This window comes from Chelonoidis abingdonii, chromosome 11 (genome assembly GCF_003597395.2).
Source record: "Chelonoidis abingdonii isolate Lonesome George chromosome 11, CheloAbing_2.0, whole genome shotgun sequence".
NCBI lineage: Eukaryota > Metazoa > Chordata > Testudines > Testudinidae > Chelonoidis > Chelonoidis abingdonii.
This window is the reverse complement of record NC_133779.1, coordinates 5,199,265-5,222,792: the sequence shown is the minus strand read 5'-3', so window position 1 is coordinate 5,222,792 and position 23,528 is coordinate 5,199,265. Positions and strand designations below refer to the sequence as shown.

The following is a 23,528-nucleotide window of genomic DNA, read 5'->3' as shown; positions in this document are numbered from 1 at the left end:
ATGCAGTTCTGTGCCATGCAGGGGGGTCAGATGAGCCAGTTGCAATGGATTCTTCCAGCCTTGGGATCAAGGCATCTGGTGCCAAGGAATGGGGCACCACCTGCCCGCACACACAGATCTGGCACAGCCCCCCAGCCCTGGCCCCCAGTGCTGGGTGTTGGGGGAGGGGATCGTGGGTCCCACAGGCCCGTTGCCCCTCCCCCCGCCCCAGCGTGAAGCGCACACAGTCCCAGCGGCTGGTGGGTTTGGCTCTGGGCAGGCCATGAAAGGGGGGAACTGTCTAACATCTGGCAGGCATTAGACCCCAGTGCAGCGCAGGCCCAGCTGCTTCAGTCAGCCAGAGCAGCCGGCCCCTCCCCACATCCCCCTCTGCTACAGCCCAGCCCCCCACCAGATCCCAGCGCACCCACTGCAGCCCAGCCCCCCACCAGAGCCCAACTCACCCATCCCAACAGCCCAGCCCCCCGCACCAGATCCCAGCCCCCCCACTGCCTCGCAACATCCCCAGCCCTGCTACACACCAGCCCCTTCCCACAGCCCAGCCCCCCCACCAGAGCCAAAACCACCACCACCCTGCCTCTTGTGGGAGCCCAACATATTCACATCCTGCCCTGCAACAGCCCTTTCCCCAACCCATAACCTCCAACCCTCCCCTCCCAGAACAGCCCCCCTCCCTCCACCCGCTCTGCTTAGGTTTCAGTGTGATTTGCAGATGGTACAAATTAAAGGGTGTGGTCCCATTCCTCCCCCCTCCCCCTTCCCTGGATCAATCCCCCCTGTTTCTACCCCAGGCTCCCCTAACGGGAGGCAGCCAGATGCTCCCTGCTTTCCCCCTCCCTCATGTGAGGAGATGGAGCACCCAGGGAGGGGGCAGGCAGATCCTAGCCTGCAACACCAGTGTCAATGGTGGGAGGGAGAACCTTCTGCCTCCTCACGTGGAGGTGTCCCATTCCCTCCCACAGAGAGAGGCATGGGGAGGTGAACCCCTCATTTGTATCATGCACAAGGCACTCAGCAGCTCAGGTCAGGAGGTGCAGGGGGAGAAGGGCTCAGTGACTCAGGTTTTGGGGTGCAGCAAACAGCAGCTCAGCACCGGGGTACATGGGGAAAGAGACTCAGCAGCTCCCTCCCCGTGGGGGTACAGAGCACAGCAGCTTAGGCTTGGGATATGAGGGAGAGGGGTGCAGAGGACTGCCACTTAGGTTAGAGGGTGCAAGGGGGCATGGGACTTAGCAGGCCAGATTCAGAGGTGCAGAGAGCACACCACCACAGATGTGGGGGTGCAGGAGCAGGAGAGAGAGTGCAACGCGGTAGTAGGGGTGCAGAGAGCGCGGAAGCTTAGATTTTGGATGGGGGAGACAGCAGCTTCAGCTAGGGGGAGCAGAGACTATTTGCATAGCCGGGGTGGCGGGGGGCAGGGAGCAGAACTGGCTCCACACTTTGGCTTCCAAGCACGGCTCGAGGAGGAGAATGTGTGTGTTGTCCACAGCTCGTAATAATTCAGCTGAGCAAGGGCTGGGGGGAAGGGAGGAGGCCAAGCGCCGGCGTTCCTGGGGCCGAGGAAAAGAATTTGGAAGGCAGGAACGTTTTCCTGGCTGCTTCACGCATCTGGTTTTCATAAGGGTCTCTGGGCTGAGTGTTTTTAACAGTGACTGCCTGGACCTTAAAACAGCCCATGGACACGACTGCAGGCTGGAATCTCCCTCCAAATTCACTATTGGTGTCAGGGGTGGGATGATGCCATCATGGGGGGATTGACCAATGCCAGCCACAGGAAGGTGGATAAAATGCCAAGGTCTGATCCACTAGCTCTCCAGCCCTAGCCAGTCACAGGGCATGTGTGTGTGGATGCTACGGCCAACCCAGCCTGAGGTTTGGGGCCGGCTTTCCCCAGACACACCAGGGTATCTAGCACCACACACCCCTGTGCCACACCAAAAGCCACTTGTTTGCATATTCACAGACATGCATTGCAAGCAATGGGGGGGTCTGGATCTCAGTGTGTGTAGTGCCTGGCCCCATGGGATGCTGATCTCAGTCGCCGTGTGTCTGGGCAGCGCCCAGCCCAACGGGGCCCCGATCTCGGTCACTGTGCGTCTGGGCAGCGCCTGGCCCGAAGGGGCCCCGATCTCGGTCGCTGTGTGCCTGGGCAGCGCCCAGCCCGAAGGGGCCCCGATCTCGGTCGCTGTGTGCCTGGGCAGCGCCCGGCCCAACGAGGCCCCGATCTCAATTGGGGCTTTCTGTGTGTTACTATAATATCAAATACTGCTCAGCAACCTGCCCCCTTAACTTTGTGGGTGCTTCAATCCCTGCCCCCGCCCCCCACCAGTAAAGCAGCACTTCCACAAATAACACTGATTTTTATTTACAAAAACGGGGTGAAGAGGAGGGGGAAATTATACATAGAAATACGAGACTGGCAGGGGGCTTTGCCACAGACTCCAGGGAGGTACGTATGTACAGCGCGGACTCCAGGGGAGTTACGTTACAAAATCAGAATAATAAATACGTTCCTTTAAAAAGCATGCGACGGGGTGAACGTCGCGCCACGGAAGTGCTGGCCCAGCCGTTCCCCCGCTAGCAGGGCCGGGTGGCAGGGATGTAACACAAGCTGTGCTCCTGTTGGCAAGTTAATTATCTGTGTAGCGGGCACGGGCATCTATTTCAGGGTAGCGATGTAACGGAACAGGCTGGATCTCCTTAGTAACAGGCCCTGGGCTCCCACTCCCTCCCTGGCAGAGATGAAACCCACAAATCTAGGGATGGGAATTTTATCGCTGCTGAGATGGTGACCCTTGGAGAGGGGTCCTTCCTGGTCTAGCCTCAGAATGGGCACAACCTCGGGCAGGGGGAACCCACGCCTGCACCCCAAATGCTGCCCTGAGTCAGTCTCAGCCCCGGCCAAGTGGGACCCCTGTCACGGAGGGGGATGGTGAGCAGCTCCTGGGCTCATGGTGTCTTCCGGTGTGAGCTGAGACCCAACAGACTGATTGCAGATGGGCCAGCGTTATCCAGCTGGGCTGGGCGGGAAATTGGGAGCTAGAGGGGAAAGGCCCCTTTTTCTCCTGCCCCTAGGACCACAGTCCCATCCTACCCGCCACGTTCATCAGGGGATGCAGCGGTGGGAGCATGCGCGAGGGGGCAGCCAGACTCCATGCACCCAGGCATAGGTTCCCAAAGGGAGAGGACAGGGGTGCCACCACCCTGAGATTTCTGCACCCTTAATCCATCATGCCAAAGCCCTAAGGCATGATCCACGTGCAGGGAAAGACAGAGGCCCGTCCTAACCCAGAAGCTGCCATTAGCCTGGTAGGGCCCAGATGCCAGCAGGCCGCAAAATCTGCAAGGCAATGAACACTAGTGGGGTATGATTACAATGCTCGTGACACTAGTGGGGCACGATTACAGTGCTCATGCCCCAGCCATGGCTCGGTACCAGCCGCCAGGGTGTTGGCACAAGCTCACTAGTGCCCACAGCATCACCATTAACAGACCCAAAGAACTTCTCTGTTCAGACACGATCACATCAGCGTCACAACCTCCTGGCTCGCGCCCCAAATGCAGCTCACCACCCTATGCAGGGGGTGTCACCCCAGCGCCCACCATTTCACTAGTGCCCCAGTTTCACCATTACCGTCTCCGATGCAGCTCGGCATCAGGATTTTCCCACTAAAAGGTTTCCCGAGTGCCATTTTCTCTGGGACAGGAGTGGGGTTGGCAGCGAGGGTCTCGCACCAGGGAAGTGAGTGCTCACGAACAATGGTGAAGGTAAGTCAGGGCAGACTGCAGCTCCCCCACCCAATTCCCTCCCAAATTAATTTTAGCACCAGCTGCCCAGCCGCAATGTAACCCACTGACCCCTAGCAGCCAGCGCCCCCTGCCCCATCATGGCATCCCCCAGCCCATGCAGACTGGTGGGGGGCGAGGGGAGCATCTTGCACCTCTGCTAAAAATGAAACCTGGGGGCTTGAACCGACCAGCTTCTGGCCTGAGGTCTGCATCATGGGGCCAGGCAGGGAAGGGTTTGGGGAGGAGGATCTGGGAGCAGGGCAAAGGGGGAGGAGAAAGAGTTGCCACCGCTCCAGGATTGTCCTGGAGTCTCCAGGAATTAAAGAGAATCTTTAACTAAAGATGATGTCATATGATGAAATACATCCAATCAAAACTGGCAAGCCGGGGAGGAGAACTGGACCAGCGGGAAAAGGAGATCAGAGGGGCCCAAAAGCTGGGTGAGAAGGAGGAATGACATGCCCCGCCCAAGGCAAGTAGGAGTGGGGGTCATGAGGTGAGGGGGACCCCAGGCTGGGGGTGCATAGATCCAGGGTGGGTCAGGGGCCTGCCAAGCTGGGGGGTGGAATAAGGGGTCGAGGGGAACCCCCAGGCTAGGGCAGGTCAGGGTGTCGATCAGGCTGGGGGTTGGGGCAAGTAACATTCCCGGGCTGAGGGTGGAGGTGGTCTGGATAATCCTGGAGGGGTTGGATCAGGTTGGGAGGGTAGATGGGGTGGGGTGAATCAGCCTCCCCCTCTCCAAAAGGCCATGGGGTATGGAGTGTGATGGATCAGGCTGGAGGGGTATGGGTCAGGGGATACTCCAAGCTGGAGGGAGTAGATGGGGGGGGTGTCAGTGCCCCACCCAGGCCAGGGGGGTATGGGGCATAGAGTGGGAATGGGTTAGGGCTGCCCCCGGCCAGGGCGGTATGGGGTAGAGTTGGTTGGGGGGGTGGAGAAGGCTGGAGAGGGTGTGGGTCGGTGTCACCCCAAGGCTGCAAAGGGTAACGGGGGGGGGGGTATTAGACTCCCCAGCCCCAGGATCTCAGCACCGCGTCATCACTTTTCAGGGAAGCTGATCGGAAGCGCATAATCTTCTTCTTGAGGGCGTGCGAGGCCTGATCTTGACAAAAAACCTTGGCCGCCCACGGCCTGGCCAGGCCCGCGCTGGCAACCAGCCTGTGGCGAGAGCTGCTGGGGCCACACCAGCCCGCTGCATCTCTCGTCCGTGTCGCTGGAGCCGGTGCTGAAGGCAGGCGAGCCACCCTCGCTCAGGCTGGACTCGCTGTCTCCATACGCCAGCCCCTCCTCCAGCCGGCACATGGGGGCCTGCCGCGCCCCGCCGCCCCGCCCGCCTGAGCACTCCGAGTCGCTCCCGGCGTAACCGTACAGCACGTTCCGGGGGGCGAGGCGCACCCCCGGCCGCTCCGCCCCGCCGCCGGCTCCGCCGCGGCTCCCCAGCGCCTGCCTCCTCCTGGCAGATCTCCGCCGTCGAGCGCCACTTCCGGTAGCCGGCAGCGCCCGGGTGGGGGCGGCGCTGCCGGGACGGCTTGAGCACCACCTCATCCCGCTCCACCGTGTGGTACTTGGTGCCCAAGGAGCCCGGCTTGTTCAGGAGGCTGTTCTCCGACTGGGAGCGCGCCGCGTTCTTGCCACGGGGGGAGCATTTCCTGGCACTAGCCCGGCGCCCCCCTGGCACTTCCCCACCTTCCTCGGTGAAGCGGCACTTCTTGGGCATCGCCGCTGCCCGAGACCTCTCCCTGGGCGTCACCGGGGCCCGCTCTGGTGACAGCTCCATCGAGCGCCCCTTGGTGAGGGGAGGGGGCTTCTTTTTGGCGCCTCGGTGGGCCTGCTGGGCACGGGGGGGCTGCTGGGCTGGGATGTACTGAGCCTTTACCATCTGGCAGGCCCCGTCCTCAGTGCAGGCCAGCGGGGGGCAGCCCCCCCTCTCCTCGTAGGGAGGGGGTTCCTGGCCATTCCTGGCATGGGCACCGTCCTCGCCCGGCCCCTCCTCGTAGTGATCCACCGACAGGGCAGGCCGGAGGTGGGCCAGCGCCTGCAGCTTGGGGGGCTTCTGGAGGCTGGAGTGGGGGGGTGCGTAGCCTTCGAGGGCCCCCTTGGCGGCCAGCGTCCTCTCGGCCGCAGCGTCCCAGGACGACCAGATCCGGGCGGCCGCGCCGGCCCCGCCCTCGTAGCCGCAGGGTGAGGGGGTGCTGCTGCCTCGCTCCATGGCCGGGGGGTGCTTGCGCTCTGCCTGGGGGGCCAGCAGCTCCGAGGGCCTCTTGCAGAGGCTGTTCTGGCGGGCCACTGCCTTGGCGGGCGGCTCGGCATTAAGGCTAGTCCGGGGCTTCCCACCCCGCGCCAGCTGGCTGCGCCGGCGGATCAGCCGAGAGATGTAGCTCTCCACCTTGTGGCAGTGCGCGGCCTCGGGGTAACAGGGCAGCTCCTGCCCCCCAAACTCCTCCAGCCCCCCATCCTGCTCCGCCCCATAGGCCAGGCCCGGCGAGAAGGGAGTAGCATCATAGAGGCGGCCGTGGAGCAGCGGGTTCTGCATGGCCACAGCGTGAAGGGGACTAGGGTACAGGAAGGGGTCCAGGCTGTCCCGGGGCGGGAGGCGCGGGGGTGGCTCAGAGGGGTAGTCCTGACAGCTGGAGTAGGGGGCCGAGTAGGAGCGGGGAACCATGCCCCGCCCAGCACTGTCTTTGCCACTGCTGCCCACCTCGCCTGCGGGACAGAGAGACATGGACTGAGAGACAGACCTGTGGACAGAGGGAGGGACAGACCCATGCAGGGAGGCTCCAGCTAGAGGGGACAGTGCTCAGCCCTCCTCGCTCCCATAGGGACAAAGGCAACCCCAGAGACAGGCCAGCCCCATTCGCCACCCCCCAACTCTCCTCAGCCAGGACCAGACAGTCCCTGACAACCCATCCAGACCAGTATCCCCCAGGACCCGACACATGGCCCCATCCGTCCCGGTATCCCCCAGGACCTAACCCTGAGGCCCGTCCAGCCCCATATCCTTCCCTCCCTCCACCAGATCAGCAGGGCGACCCCAGTCTCGCACTGGTCTCAGGAGCCAGGCAGCCGCTCACCCACGGATTTGGGGCGCTCACTGGCATAGCTGCCACGCGACTCGGCCTGGCCAATGCGGGAGCAGGAGCCGGAGACGGAGGGGAAGCCAGAAGAGTCCCCGAAGCCAGAGACCGGTGAGTCTGAGGCCATCGCAGAGGAGGCGCCCTCGTAGAAACCTGCAAGAGATGTCAGCTGTGAGCTGGAGGGCAGCTGTGAACTGCGGGGGGGGGGGGAGGGGGCAGGGATGGATTTGTGGGACAGCCATGGGGGATAGAAAGAGGAAGTCATGAGCTGGGGAGCAGGGGAAGGGGAGGCAGGTGACGGGGGGGCACAGTGATAGACCAGACTGGAGGGGCAAGGGAAGACAAGGAGAACTGGGGAATGGGGAGGGGGCACTGGCCTGAGAGCAGTAGAGGAGACTGGCCCCATGTTCTGTGGGAACTGCTGATGGGGGCAGGTCAGGTCAGCTGACCTGTGGCGGGGGATGGGAGCAGCCCATGGGGCAGCCAGCCCCCTGGGTGGGCCTCAGCTTGGAATCTGGGGTGTGAGACGCAGTTCTGGGGTCCCACTTCCCTGCAGGGATAACCGGGGGATGAGGATCGCGGCATCTCTCCCCCAGTCTGAGACCCCCAGGGTCCCTACCCGAGCTCGGCCAGCTGTCCGTCTCGGCCGCCTCCCCGCAGGCCTTTTCGGGGTACAGCCGCAGCCCCCCCACTTGCTGCTCCAGTTCCCACATCAGCCCAGGCAGCGCATCCTGGAAAGGAACCAGAGAGGGGCGGGATGTTAGCAATAGTCCAGCAACAGGGGCCTTCCAAGCCCCACCCAACAGTGCCCCCCCACCAAAGCCATTGGTACACCTCACCCGCTGAGCCCCCTCCCAAAATCAGGGCTCAAACTGCCACCCCCCATCAGCGGTAGATAGTTGCGGGGGGGGGGGTCAGCTAGCCCCTGAGCGCCCCCCCCCCCACCATGTTTACACTCAATTGAACTTTGCGCTCGGGGGAGGATATCACGGCAGAAGGGCGGATGTGCCGCAGACAGCCCACATGGGGGGGGCAGAGTCCGCTGGGTGACCTTTGACCTCCAGACGGGTGCAGGGAGACAATGAGACCCATTTGGGGCTGTCGCTCAAACTCTGCTGGAGACAAAAGTGTGTGGGGGGGAACGTCTTCACTCCAGGGAACGGGGGGAGTTGACAGCTCCAGGACTGGGGGTTGGGGGGACGGGAAACAGCTACCACCTGGCCCTACTGCATTGGGATACCCCAACCCCCACCCCCATATATGGGGTGTGCAGCCGCCCAGGGGAACAAGGCCCAGGGAGCCAGGAGAAAAGCCCCAGGCTCTTCGGAACCTGTGCTGGCCTCTACCCTGCCCCGATAAGGTCAGGAAAGCAGGAGGCAGCCAGATCCCAGAACTCCTTGGTCCAACAGAGGTGGGGGAAGCTTCCTGAACTGCAAGGAGCGAGAGTAGGCACAGCTGGGGGGGATGTTCTGAAGGGGCCAGAGCCAGTCGGGATGGGGCGGGGAGAACAAGAGATGGGGAGAAGAGAGGGAGAGAGAACAACAGGGGGAAAAGGAAAGACGACGTCATGAAAAATGCCTTTATTCACATCAAATTTAATTAAAACTCTTTTAAAAAGTTTTTAAAATACCAAGACAAGGAACAAAAAGCACAACACACTCAGCAGACATTAAACCTGGATCCCTAAAGCATTAGCGCCACCAAGTTCAGGCAAACTCTTAACACCCCACGTCAACTGAACAGCGTCCTGCCTACAAACTGGTTCATAAAAGGTGTCATCAGCCCACAGCCCGGGCCACGGTCAGCCCCGGCCCGTTGGTTCTGGGGAGATTTCAAACCGGCAGGAGGAGGAGTGAGAGAGAAGGATACAGACAGGCGAAATCGAACACGAGGGCAGGAGAGGGAAAAGGAGAGGTGTGTTGGAATGGATAGACGGAGTTACGTGGGGATAAGACAGAAAACACAACAAAAAGAGATACAAATGAGTGAGAGAATGAACGAGTGGGGGGAAAGGAAAACCTCCCCCACCCCTCCAACACAAACCACCCTGGGGAGAGCTCCCCAGCCCTGCACTGGGGATACATGCACACACAGGCCTCCCCCTGCCCCTCGTCCTATCCCCGCTATCTCTGCTTCACGCCTGGCTGCCTTCCCCTCTGCCTGGGGTGAATGTCAGCTCAGAGATTGAGAGCGGGGTTCATTTATCACGGCTCCTGAGGAAAGGGGGGGGGGGTGACACCCGGTCAGCGCCGGAGGAAATTAATTATTCCTACTACAACGGCAATGTTGATGAATAAATTACAGCTCAGGGGGCTGCAGACAAAGGGGCTGTGGGGTGGGTATTCCCATCCTATCCTAAATCCACCCCCTACTCAATAAATATAGCCCGTGTCCTCCTCCCACCCCTTAACAAGTGACATTCGAAATCAGGGATTATCCTGCTGCTCTAGGGACATCTGATAAATTTCTCCCCCACCCACGGAAGGAGCAATTCCCCCCATTCTTGACCCCCAACTCTGTATTGTCCATCCAGCACCTAACTGTTCCCCTCTGTTTCCACCGTCTGTCTCCCAGAGGCCCTCGGTGTCAGGCTCATGGGTGAAGTCCAGCCATTTTGTGAAGAGGCTGGACATAAAAATGGCAAATTTCCTAACTATGCCCCACACCTCAAAAAAACTGTAAAACTCTGGGGGACTCCGAGGGTTTGTTTTCTTCAGGTCTTTCGGGTTCAGCGTAGCAGGGTCTGGATAGCAGAGAAAGAACAAGGCTGGTACGGGAGGGGGAAAGCTAGCCTAGCGGTCAGGGGCTCAAGCCTCAGACTGAGAAGAGATAGGTTCAATTCCTTGCTCCACCACAGCCTCCCTGTGTGACCTTAGACACAAGGTTCTCTGTGCTCAGTTTCCCCATCTGTATAATGGGCACAGCTGCCTTATCTCACAGGAATGCTGGGAAGATCCTTACACTGAAGTTTGTGGGGTGCTCAGATGCTACGTTAATGGGGTGAGAGCAGGACCTGAGGTGATTGTTACATGGACTATCCAGAAGGGGGCAGCACCCACAAGCCAGGCCAGAATTTCCATTTAGAGACCTAAATGAATTGGGTGCTGAGGTCCCAGACGTGGATGCTGGGCTTTGGAAAACCTGGCCCTCAATGGCCTTAGTCACTGGACTTTCTGCATCATCAAATCTTCCAATGGCACCAGCCCTATTCTAGTCAGATCCTTACTATCCCACACTCATCCTCACAGTATCAGGGCACCTTACTATAAGGGTGCACGTAGGCACCCCATTAAGTACACATGTAAGGGCTGAAACAACCTGCATGCATCACCCATGAGTTCACTGAACTTTCCCCTGGACAGATGATCCAGTCATGCAGGTCCCATGGCCGAACCGACAGCCATCAGAGTTTTAACTACTGTGTCAGCTAGCCCTGCTCTGAGCTAGGCTGTATGAGGGAAGGCTGGCAATTTGACAGTCTAATAACTAAATCATGCTCCTCTCCCAGAGTGAGGACTGGAACCCAGGGGTCCTGGCTCCCAGCCCTCCTGCTCTAACCCACTAGATCAGGCGTAGACAACCTATGGCACGAGTGCCGAAGGCAGCACACGAGCTGATTTTCAGTGGCACTCACACTGCCTGGGTCCTGGCCACCAGGCCGGGGGGCTCTGCATTTTAATTTAATTTTAAATGAAGCTTCTTAAACATTTTAGAAACTTTATCTACTTTACATACAACAATAGTTTAATTATATATTACAGACTTATAGAAAGAAACCTTCTAAAAACATTAAAATGTATTACTGGCACGCGAAACCTAAAATGAGAGTGACTAAATGAAGACTCGGCACATCGCGTCTGAAAGGTTGCCAACTCCTGCACTAGATCCTACTCCCTTCCCAGAGCCAGGGATAGAACCTATCCCAGCCCCCTCCCTCCTACCCACTCCAATCCACTAGACCCCACTTCCCTCCCATAGCTGGAAACCCAGGAGCCCTGGGAGTTAAAATCCCAGCCATAAAGATCTGTTTGGTCTGACAGCGTGGAAAGAATTTTTTTTCAAGGGGGTCTATCAAAATAAAAACCAAATTATTCTCTTTGAGTTACTGATGTCATCTAAGGGTCTGGGCCCCTAACTGGTGGAGTCAATGGGCCAGATCCCCAGTTGGCACAGCAACACTGGAATGAGTAGAACCAGATCCTCAGCTGGTATAATTCAGCATCACTCCATTGGAGCAAACAGCGCTGCACCAATTTGCACCAGCTGAGCTCCTGGTCCAAAGATTTTTAAACTGGAAAAAGACTTTAAAATCACCCCCTAGGAAGTGCACCCTACCTCTCCGTGGCTAGTCCAGGTATTTCAGAGGCATGTTCAAGGCACTGCGGATACAACTGTGACCAGCTAATCCACCTATGATGGAAGTTCTCCCAATCTCCATCCGTTTGCAGTGGGATTATACCCCGAGGCAGGTGGATTTATATCCCATGTAAATTTTCATTGTAGCGCGTGTAGCCGCAACCGTTCTTATTATTCCTATAAATGGCTAATCCTTTTTGGAATCTAGTTAAGCTCTGTAATATCTGGTTCTGGCGCATTTCAAACATCTAAATCCACACACACAAATGTGTTTGAAAAACCAATCCCGATCCAACTGCCAAGCAGCCACAATTAGCCTCTGGTAAAGGATGGAGCTGAAAAATACATCCTGGGATATAACAGCAAGGAGCACTGGATCTGTGATTTGCATGGGTGTGTTATCGGCAGCCCAGATAATGATATCAGTCGTTAAGGTTGTCTGACAGTTTCCATTATAAGAGCCTGTTTTCGGTTACTTATAACTTTAGCTGTTCAGGTTGAAATTTTCCATGCTGGGTGTCAGCCTCCAGCTAAATTTTTCTGGAAAGTTTCACCTAAAACAAGTCAGCTGTTTTTGAGAACAAAGTTAGAGGGAAATACAGCACTTTGGCCATGCTCCAAAAAATATATATTTTCTTCCAGCTATTTGGTTGAGAAGCTCTAGCGCTCCCATGCTTTGGGGCAGGGACTTGAAATCTGGCAGAGGGGCCAGGGATGTGCCTTCTGCTGTCCCCCCCCGAGAATCTGTCTGTCCTGTGTGCCAACCGGACTGCCTGTGCACCATCCCAACACAACAATGAACATGCTCCAGCCCAGGGCTACAGGGGCTGAGCAGGACTCCTGGAAATTGCTCCATGGGGATGCTGGTAGCAGAGGCAATACAGAACAAAGAACAAGGAGATTCTCTCCAGCATTCTGAGTGCTCCCCCTGTTGACACGATGCAGCATGGAAGAGGAGACAGCTGCCAAACTGAAATGCAGAAGGGTGAGGAATGAGGAGCCAGATAGGGGAACAGAAGAGATGCAGGTAGGAAGAGGGAGTGGGATAGAAGGAGGACCAGTCATGAGCCTCAACATCCCTCTGGTGTCAGCAAATAGCTGTGAAACCCACAGTCAACACGTGTCTCTCATCCACCTCTAGTGGCAGATCCCCAAAGAAGATAACAGCCTACTACTGCTACCAGGACTGCGCTGTGAATCCAATGACCCCAACTCTGATGACACCCTGCATGTGTGGGAGGATCAATATGGCTCCACGAGATGAAATCCTCTCCCCTCCCAATTTTTAAAATCATATGAAATCACTTTTTTTTAAAAAAAAAAAATCCTCTGCATTAAGAGACCTGGTGTATATTTAAATCTAGCCTACTTTCCTCCTGGCTTCGTGGCTAAGATTAGTTGCAGCGCAATATCAGGCAACTTGCCTCAGGGAAAAGGATCTGATCTGGTTATAGACTGCAAAAATCTTATTTATGCGCTGGGTTTCCTGCCTGCCTTTCACCTCGCTCAGGAACCCTGAAACACAGCTGGGTTGTTTTCACTCCGATTCTAATCAGTTCCACTTCTTGCCTCTCACCAGCACAAGGCAGCAAATATAATCATGTATGCAGCACTTGACACCTCCAGGATACTGTATAAATATTAACTCTCTCTGCTCCCCAGCTCGGTTTCCCTGGTTTACAAAATGGGGAAACTGAGGCATACTGACTTTCCCTATAACTAGAGTCAACGGCGGAGCTATAGAACCCAGGAGTCCTGGCTCCCACTCCCCTCCCAGATCTGGGAATAGAACCCAGGAGTCTCCATTCTCATATCCCTGCTCCTCTAGCAATTAAATCCCATCTTTTCCTCTTTAAAACTAAACATAGCTTGTTCCGTTCTCCAAAAGAGAGCTCAAATGAGAACCAGGTGTGGGGCTCCTCCACATTCATTCAGCACAGCACTGCTGCTCTGAGCTATCCCTCGCCGAACGAAAGATCGGGCCGGGGGGAGCGTATGGGATAAATTACAGAACAGAGCCACATACAGACATCATACGGGGGGCGGGAGGGGGATACATTTAAGCAGGACGCCTGGAGCCACAGTCAGAAAGGCAGAGGAATTGTGACAATCTCAGCAGCACTCGGGGCTCTGAGAAGAAAGGGGCAGGAGGAGATCTAGGGTGGGATTGGTAGAAGCTCTGCAGGGAGTGACTACAGGGGAGCTGGGGCTTACTTTGGTGATTCGGAGATTTTAAGCTGAGAAGGAACCATCATTCTGATCAGCCTGTCTGACCTGTATAACCTAGGCCAGAGAATCCCACTTCCAGCCCATATCTTGTGGTCGAGCTAGAGCGGGAAAGAAATGGAGGCTTTCTGCTGAAATCAGACAGCCTCCAAGCGGCGGAGAATCCACCACTGCCCCTCGGTCAGTCGTTCCAATGGTCAGTTCCTTTTCCTGTTTAAAAACTTGAGTCTTGTTTACAGTCTGAATTTCTCTAGCTTCAGCTTCCAGTCACTGCCTCTTGTTATGGCTTATCTGGTACGTTACCAAGCCCGTTACACCAGAGATCTCCCCCGTGGATGTTTATCCACCCAGGCCAAGCTGCCTCTTAGGTGTCCTTTCAATAAACTAAACAGACTGAGCTCCCTCCCTCTCTTGCTGGAAGGTGGCTTTTCCAGATCCTGGTAGCTGTATACAGAGGTAACGCCGGGGGCTGGTCAGAAAGCACAAATCCCCCTCCGCAGAAAACGTCAAGGTTTCAAAATTTGTTTTTATTTCACACTGGAACAAACCGAGACCTCTTGAAAAAGAGAGCGAGAGTGAGAGAACGCGCGCACGTGCCCCACCCCCCCCAGCCTGGAACAGCCAACAGCCCAGAGGTTAGGACGCGTTCCTGGGATATGGGACACCCAGGTTCAAGTCCTCTGGGACTAGGACGGATGTGAAGAAAGGGACTGAGGAAGCGCTATTTGCCCCTTCACATCACACAAGAACCAGAGGGGCGCCCAATGAAATTAATAGGCAGCAGGTTTAAAACAAATAAAAGGAAATATTTCTTCACCGAGTGCACAGTCCATCTGTGGAACTCCTTGCCAGAGGATGTTGTGAAGGCCAAAAGTATAAGTGGATTCAAAAAAAGAACTGGATAAGTTCTTGGAGCACAGGTCCCCATCAGTGGCTATTAGCCAAGATGGTCACAGGCACAGCCCCATGCTCCAGGTGTCCCTAAGCCTCTGACTGCCAGAAGCTGGGACTGGGCAATAGGGGATGGATCACTCAAGAACTGCCCTGGTGCGTTCATTCCCTCTGAAACACCTGGCACTGGTCACTGTCAGAAGATAGGATACTGAGCTAGACGGACCCTTGGTCTGACCCAGTAAGGCCATTCTAATGAATAGAACTCAGGAGTCCGGATTCCCAGTCCCACCTGCTCAGCACTATCCCTGTTTTACAAATGGGGAAACTGAGGCATACTGACTTGCCTAAAATCAAAGAGCCAATGGCAGAGCAAAGAATGGAACCCAGGAGTCCTAACTCCCAGCCGCCCTTGTTCTCACCCCCTGCACCCCATGCCCCTCCTAGAGCAGGAGGAAGAGAACCCAGGCGTCCTGACTCCCAGCCCCCTGCTCTGACCCACTAAACCCCACCAGAACTAGGAACAGAACCCAAGGGTCCTGACTCCCCCTCCCCCATCCCGCTTTAACCATTACTCTCCACTCCATCCCTTTAAACTAAACATGGATTGCTCAGTTCTCCAGCTGAGCACTAGAATGAGATCCATTGAATTGAACTGGTGTCTCCCATTTCCCCAAGGGGGTCCCACTCAGGAGGCTGGAGAATCAGCCTACATCTTGCCTCTTTGTAGAAGTCATTAACTAGCCACTGGGCCAAAAAGAGAGACTGGGTAGCCCAGTGGTCAGGGCAGTCGCTAGGGTTACAGCAAGCCAGGTTGAAGGCCCTACTCCAATGCCAGCCAATCAGGGCCTTGCACTTGAACTGGTTGCTCAGACGGTTTGTCAGTTCGAGGATGGGATTGACAGGGTGTGTCTACACTGCATTGCAAACCTGGATCTGTGGATCCCGGCATGTGGACTCGACCTTTCCAAGTCCATGCTTGAGAGTCCACACTGCTTTGCAAAGCTGGGCTTACGAGTGCTGGGCTGGGGTCTCTCAGCCATGCTAACACGACCACACGGCACTACGCAGTCTGCAGCCTGACTCGGGCTGTGTCCACTCGGCAAAATGATGGGGCTTGGGCCTGAGTCACACCAGAAGCAGGGCTCTGATGCACCCCCCTAGCAGGGGCCTAGGTGAGTGCTTGCTGACCCGAGCCAGAGCAATTTGTGTGTGGACACAAGGCGGGGCATTGGAAGCAAACCGGGGTCAGAGCCTGGATGTAGTGTCCAGTATAAACATGCCAGGCGACAGCCACCGTGACCACTCAGTCTGTTTCGGAGCCATTGCTTCCCAGGATAGAGTCCCCCCTGTAACTGCACTCTTTGCTCCTAGACACTCGATCTTGCATTTGGCTGCATTCAAACGCATGTTTGGAAGTTGGAGCAACAAGGAGACAAAGACACAAGCCAGACCTCGGCAGAGCCGTTATCGTCCAGCTAACGGCTGTAAGCAGGAGGTGGGCGCAGCAGAGCTAAAGCAGAGATCGCAGCAACCAGAAATGGAAAAGTGCCGTCAGATCCCATGACTTCCCAAGCGCCAGTGCTTGGCTGAATGCAGCTGGATAAAACTCTGCGCCGTTAGCAGCTCAGGTCAAGGTTAAAAAAGGGTTAAAATGTAGAATTCAGTTAAAGTAACCTCAATGCAGCAACCCAGCATCCCGCAGAGCCAAGGGCCAGGCTCTGGACGTGGGGCTAGCGCAGCAAATGGATGGTGGCTTGGATGATGTGCGAGTCTCTAATCTGCATGCCACACAGGCACTAGGAATCTGGGCTAAGACGTGCTGGGCTGGACTGGACCAGCAGCACCTCATCTAGTGCAGTATAGTGGGGCCCGATTCCCAGCTATCCTACCCGCTGTGTTTGTGGCAGTGATGGTGGGAGGTGGTTTTAAGCCCTTTTGCACAGTGCCACCCCCCCGATCATATTCTAGGACTCCCCCAGCCCCCGGGGTTAGCCAGTGCAGCCTCAGGGCTACTCTAATTCACGCTCCGTTCCCTCCGGAGGACAGAGAATTGCCACAGCACAGTGTGCTCTGACAATGCCCCTCGATGTCGTGGACTGGGATCAAGGTCCTCTCACCCCAGCTCCACACTGGCTGGGAAGAAGCCCTTGCGGGGGAGGGACTCTCAAGGGGCCATTTCCACCCATTTTAAGTCCAGCGCAGGATAAAAGGCCTGAGCATTGGAACTGTGTCTGTGACAGCAACAGCTGCTTCAGAGGAAGGTGCAAGAACTGCCCTTCCTGCCCCCCTCCTCCCAGGTAGGCAATGATAGAATACCCGACCGACAGCAGAAGTTCCTGACAGACCCCTAGGTTAGCGGGTTGGTGTATGCCCTGAAGCATGAAGGCTTATATCCCTTCTACCAAAACTTCCTATTCTTCTTTTATCTGGAAAACTTGCAACTCTTTCTTTAAAATCCTGCTATGCTCTTGGCCTTAATGATATCATGTGGCAGGGAGTTCCACAGGATACCACAGTAGGAGTTTTTCTCTCTCTCTCTCTCTCTCACTTCCTGCCAGGTTTCAATGTTCCACCCTTCACCGAGCCAGCAGCCAGAGGTGGCTTCAGATTCATTACACCTACTAGCAGAGGCTGACCCAGAAGAGCAGAGACAGGGGAAGCGTCCCAGCCCCCATTCTCATCTCCCGCAGTGGGAGGACAGAGGCATGGGCTGGTTTTGCTAGGTTTTTAGCCTCTCCCCGCCTCCATATTTCAGATCAGCACCTGGCTTGCAGGTTTACCCCTCTGGCTAGTAAATCTCCCGGCCTGGCCATATTGGCCAGCACATCCAACATCACACTAGCCTAAGGAGGTAGAAAGGTTGGAGCAGCTAGAGGCAGCCTAGCTTGGTGGATAGGGCACCAGACTGGGAGCTGGGTGCCCTGGCTCTATTTCTGGCTCTGCCCAGATTATATGGCGCTGGCAAATCACTTCTCTCCGCTTCTCCTCCTGCGTAGACTGTGAGGTCTTTGGTGCAGAGACTTTGTGGCTGGGCAGTGCCTGGCACAATGGCCCCTGATCTCCACTAAGTGGTACTGTGGTATACAGTGATAAATAATAATCCAGCGTTGCCAATTCTTGCACTTCAAGACCCAACTCCCGGAGTCATGGGAGAATATCTGCTTCCGTTTTTTTTCCTTAATGAAGTAAGGGCTTGTCAAGATGAACTGTTAGCACACGACAAGCTGGGGCATGAATTTACCTGGCAGTAGCCTGCCATGCAATAACTGACCCAGACTGCGCTTTGACCCACCCCAGATCTAAGTCTGTAGGGCTGTGGTAGAGGAGACAGAGCTAGAAAATAGGATGCCCTAAAGGCTCCAGAAGGCAAATGGAGAGAATCCCCCCCACCCCATTATTTGGGAAAGTCTGGTGATAGCGTAGGGCCATCTCATGATTCTGGGGGGAGCTGACACATGAGTTTCAGGCCTGGCACCACACTACAGCTGAATGGGGAGCAGCCTTGCTCTTCACCATGAAATCTCAAAGGGCATAGGAAGGCAGGATCACAACCCCCATTTTACAGCTAGGGAAACTGAGGCACAGCCACTCACCCAGTGGCTGAGCTAGGAAGAAAACCTAGGTCTCCTGAGTGCCAGGCCAGCATTTTAGCCATGAGGCCACACTGCCTCCAGCTCAAGGGATAGCAGGGCAGGCCAAAGCATGAACTGCGCCAGCCCAGCGCTCCAGCATCACTGAGCTGCTGTGGCTGGGAACCATTGTACTAAGTAGCTAGTTATTGCTGGTCCCCACGGTGCAGTTCAGAGCAGATTGCTCTCCTCGCCGTTACAGAGAGCGCCTTTAGCACACCGGATCCTGACAGCCAACCGCCACCAAGGGGATTGCAGGCTATAATAAGCTTGAGCTTTGTATCGGTTCTCTCTCTCTCTCTCGCTCTTGCATTCCCTTAAAGAAGCTGCCGCTCAGCATTCTCCCTCGGCTGAGAGGAGAGGAGATGACGGCCCATAAAAGTCTATTGGATGGAAGCACAGCTCTCATTTCTCCGCAGGAAAATTCCTCTTGGACAGTCAGGGCTGCTTTCCTGATCGGAGAAACAGGGAGGCTGTACTAAAAAAAAAAAATAGAACAAACGGTTGGAGATGTACATTGTGCACGTGTGTGTGTAAAAAACACCCAGCACAGAGGAAAGCACATGACCCATAGGCCAATGTTTCGCACTAGCATTCAGGACTCCTGGGTTTTATTCCCCGTTGTGGGAGAGTGTGGTTAGAGCCAGGGCAATTGAAAACCAGGTTTTATTCCCAGCTCCGAGAGGAGAGTGGGGTTTAGTGGTTAAAGCAGCAGGGCTGGGAGGCAGGACCCCTAGCCTCTCTCCCCAGCTCTGCCACTGACCCCTTGAAGGACCCTGAGGGAGTCGCTTTCCCCCTCCATGCCTCAGTTTCCCTTCTGTAAACCTGGGGGTGTGGCCATACTACCCGCTTTGCACCCTGTGGCTGAAAAGCACCATAAAAATGACAAACATTAAAGGATTTTTAAAAGGAAAATAACTTAAATAAACTTCCTGTTGCTTATAAGCGCTTCACCCCCATCACCTCAGGCATGGAGGGTCAGGCTTACAAAGGGATTTAGATGCCTCAAGATGCAGAGAAGCACGAAGCAGGATTTTACAAAAGGGCCTGACCAGCTGAGGTGTCTAACTCCCCTGGGCCATCAGTGGCTTCAGATTCTTAAGCACCAACTCTGCCCTGGTGTAGGGGAGTAGACAATGAATCATCCCACCTGCCTTACAGGACTGGAATTTCGTAAGGGAGTTAGGCATGTGAATTCCATAAGCATCTAATTCCCCCAAGATTATTTCCCAGCCATAATTTCTGGAATGAGGTTTAAATCGTTAGAACAAGAGCTTGTTCTAAAAAAACAAAAAAACACCCAGGCGCTTCCATAGCAACATTTAATTCCTGCAAAGCTTTTGCTTCGCTAACGAGGAAAAGATTTACAATTTTGTTTGGGCGGTTAAAATTAAACCACCGATTTTGACGAAGGACAAAATTTCTCATCTTCTACGCTTCCAAAACCAATTTGTAAACGGCCATTAATTCGGGGCTGGTACTGATTCCTAACTCGGTGAGGGGGACACAACATCCTTTCTCAGAACAAAAAAAAAAAAAAAAATCAAGGTTGGCTTCATCTGATGGAGTCTTGAATGAGTATTTCTAGGATCCAGAAGGGACCATTGTGATCATGTGGTGTGACCTCCTGGATAACCCCAAATTAATTCCTGTTTGAACTCCAGCAGGTCTTTTACAAAAACATCCATTCTTGAAGAGAAGCATCAACTTCAGAGGTGTGGAAAGGATCTTAGTAGAGACACACTAGCTTTCTTACCGGCAGTTCCATGACTGAATTTCTTTAATTAGCTAGATATGGGGAAATATGTGGGGGTGGGGTGGGATTTCTCTTATCGGGTGAGCATTGGAGGTTGCCTATTTTTCTTTAATACCAAATACCATTGTGTGCCCTATTCTCTAAGTAGTCTTGGGCCAGGGCACGTGATGAACAAAATCTGAATACATGTACATTTCTCTCCATAGAAGCGTGTGCGGTTCATATACCTAGAAATGATTTTTCCCCGTTAGGCTATGGAAGACTGTAGAGGGATTTGCACTTGAAGCCTGGATCCAAAGGACTTTTGAAAAACTTACTGAGCTGTTACACCATTGAGTCTCACAGGAGTTACGCCATGGCTGATTTAGCCACTGCTATACTTAGCAACATCCCTGGCTGTGCATCTTCTCTGCGGCTTTCCGCCCACTCGGTAGCTTTTTTCTTTCCCTCGTCTTCTTAATTATAAGGGATATTTGCATAAAAGCAGATTCTTTTGTTCCTGCAGCATTTAACAGCTGCTAATGCCTCCACCTGAACTGAAACCACAATCAGCTGCATGGCACAGCATGGTAATCTTTCCAGCAAGCCACTGACATGCTCAAGAAAGATAATCTGGAGGAAGGTCTGTGGTAGCTCAGAACTTATCACCAACAACAGGGATAGAACCCAGCACCTACTGCCACAAAAACCTATTGGGGCTGAAGGAGAATCTCCCACGAGGTATGTGTTAGCAATACAGGGCTTATGACACTCAGCAGAGCCGTGTCAAGTCTATCCAGAAGACGGCAATGCTCTGATATTGTTACACTGTTTCCCCAGCGGATCTCAAATCTTTTCACAAGCTGTGCACACACACTGAGAAGCAGCAGCCATCAAATGCAGCCACCTCTGTGGGGGGAGGAGTGCACAGCACAGGGGTGGGGTAGATTTTTGGTCCATGGCACCAGAGCAGACCCCTGCCCTTAGATTATTTTAAGCGTCTGTTCAGAATTCACAAGCTCTCCTTCTTCCATCTGGGCCTTCTACTCAGCCTCCAGTCTCAAGGCAACAATGTTTCTGGCAACAAGCCTGGCCTCGGGTGTTAAAGCAGCAGGAGATAAGGGTTCAAGTCCCAGCTCTGTCACAAATGCTCCCTGTGTGACCCTGGGGAAATTGAGGTGCAGCACTTGCCCATCTGTAAAATGGGGTGCTGTGAAGATCAGGCGCTCAGTTACCATGGTGATGGGCTTGCACAGTTGCCACGGTGATGGGGCCATACAAGGACCTAGGTAGACAGAAGTGTCATGTGTGATCCTAACGCACAGGGTATGAGAAGGGGATGGACTGAGTTGGAGAGGACCAGACTGGGGAGCAGCCATTGAAGATCCTTCCCCAGCTGAGGAGGGTGGCCAAGGTCATTGCGACTGGTCCAAGAACACATAGGAAGCTCTCCTGGCTGGGTGATCCAACTTATGTCGCTACTTTGAGATTTCCACATTGGCTTCATTTTTCTTCTTTTTTGTCTAAGATCGGGGCCCCGTCGGGCCAGGCGCTGCCAAGACACACAGCGACTGAGACGGGGCCCTGTCGGGCCGGGCGCTGCCCAGACACACAGCGACCAAGACCGGGGCCCCGTCGGGCTGGGCACTCCCCAGACACACAGTGACTGCAATCAGGGCTGCCGAGCACTACACGGACATTTGGTGACTGAGGAGGGGAGGGGGTGATGGGTCTGTTTTGGGATCTGATAGGGTGGGGGCTCCCAGGAGGAGAGGGTGTGATGGCGGTCTGTGCTAAGGTCAGTTGGGACGGGGCTTACTGAAGGTGGACAACAGGGTCTGTCTTGAAGGCTCTCTGGGGCTGGGGGAATAATGAGGTCTACGTTGGGGTGAGATGCAGAGGAGGATCCCTGACGTAACGGAGCCCGTCCTGGCACCAGCAACATCCCTGCCCCATCCATCCCGTAAGCTACAGCTCCCTCCCTCCCCCGCCAGTCCAGGCCAGAGTTTCGCTCCTTTCGGCACAGCCCCCCCAGCCCAGCGGTTATGGCCCATAAGTAATAAAACAGAGATAAGACGCAGGAGGGACCGGTGGGGGAAGGGAGGCTGCGCACCAGGGAGGAACCTGCCCCCTTGCATCCCTTCAGCATCCCTCAGCAGCCAGGAATGGGGGTGGGGGGACAGACAGAGCGAAATAGCTCCAGCCAGCCCAGCCAAGGGGCCCAGTCTGCCCCCAGCAGCCACCGCCAGACCCCTGACCATGCAGCTGTCGGCTGCCACCAGCCCTGCCTCATGCAGACAACTCTCAGCCCTCCCCCATGCCACTGATTTAAAGTCCAGTGGGAAGTGTGTGTGTGTGTGTGTGCGGCGGGGGGGAGGTGGGACTGGCTGCTCAGCTCCCCCTCTGTAACCACAGGCCTCACCTCCTGCTTCCACCAGCCAGGTTGGGATCTTGCAGCTACTTCCTTGGCAGCAGCTTCGGTTCAATTCTGCAGCCTCCCCCCACAAGATCGCCACCCCACCCCCCGCCACCCGCCACAGAGGGCACTGCACCGTAGGAGCAGGGTTATTACCCCGTTTTACTGACAAGGAGAGCAAGGCCCGGGGAGAGGCAGCACTTTGCTCAAGGATCCCACCCCCATGGCCCCCAGCCTCAATCCTGAGCCGCCAACGGCTTTTGCCTTTGAAGAAACGAGGAGCAGAGAGGAGAAATCAGACTCCAAGCGGAAAGGCAGCCCCAGCCAGAGCCAGTGGGGCGGTGTGTGGGGCCGGGGGGGGAGGAATGGATGCTGCAGTCGGGGACGCGTGGCTGGGCTTTGCTTTGTCTGAGCATCTCTCCCAAGGAAACCCTAAACCAGGGCCGCGCCGGACGCCAAACCACAGCCTCGTGCACCGTCATGTCTCAGGCATGAGCCGACATCAGGCTGCCGGCCGCTGGCCCATTCCAGACGACTCACATGTTTCCCCACCACCACCGCCAAGACTCCCACACGCCCCAGCTCCATCTGGAAGGCAGGGGACCGACGACGCCCGCCAGAGCGCATGCCGGACGGCGCGTCATGGAGACCCAGGCAGCCGGGAGTGGCCAGGCCAGGGCTAAAGACACTGACAATGCTAGCAACCGGCACTCCCTGAGAAAGTTCACAGCACCCCAGGGGTGGGAGACGGGTGTCCTAACTTCCTCAGGGAGGTGTCCTGGCTGATGGAAGTTCACCACACCCCGGGGGCGGGAGAGGGGTGTCCTAACTTCCATCAGCCATGACACCTCCCTGAAGAAGCTCACCACACTAGGCTGGGATGGTGTCAGAAGCCCCCCTCCCCTATACACACACAGGGGGAGGGGGAGAGCACAGCTGTATGGGAAACAGATTGCCCATCCCCCAGGAATTTTCCAGTTTTCCTGTCCTGAATTGGGAAGAAAAGAAATCCTGAAAATTTTCACCAACCAGCAATCCAGAAAAGACGACGTAGTAGAGGAAATAGAAACAAGAAGATTGGGTCCAATTGAAAGGTTTTGTGTTGATTGAAACCTTTTTTATTCCTACCTGCCTTGTTTACATTTCCCCCCCCGCCATAAATTAAACTTCAAATTTTCCTTTTGTCTCTCCCACCCCCCAAAAAAACTGGAACTGTCTCATTTTGGATAATGTGACGACAGGGACGTGGTAACAATTCCTATCCCCTTCCCCCCACCAAAAAAAAAAAATTCAGGAAATTTGTCAAAACTAAAGAAACTTTCCCACAAAAAATTTGAATTTTGATGCATCAGCGTTTCCCCGGGGGGGGGGGGGGGGGGAAATGGGGCGCGAGCAGATAGACTACCCCC

General features: G+C 55.3%; 1 protein-coding gene across 1 annotated transcript in view; it reads right to left on the bottom strand.

Moving 5' to 3' along the window:
- Positions 1–4,790: 4,790 nt before the first annotated feature.
- DACT3 (dishevelled binding antagonist of beta catenin 3) overlaps positions 4,791–23,528 on the bottom strand; it is a 23,122-nt gene continuing 4,384 nt past the window's right edge. The window contains 5 exon segments of the mRNA XM_075071241.1: positions 4,791–4,911; positions 4,913–5,167; positions 5,169–6,492; positions 6,861–7,016; positions 7,483–7,594. Coding sequence (XP_074927342.1) covers positions 4,791–4,911; positions 4,913–5,167; positions 5,169–6,492; positions 6,861–7,016; positions 7,483–7,594 — 1,968 coding nt within the window.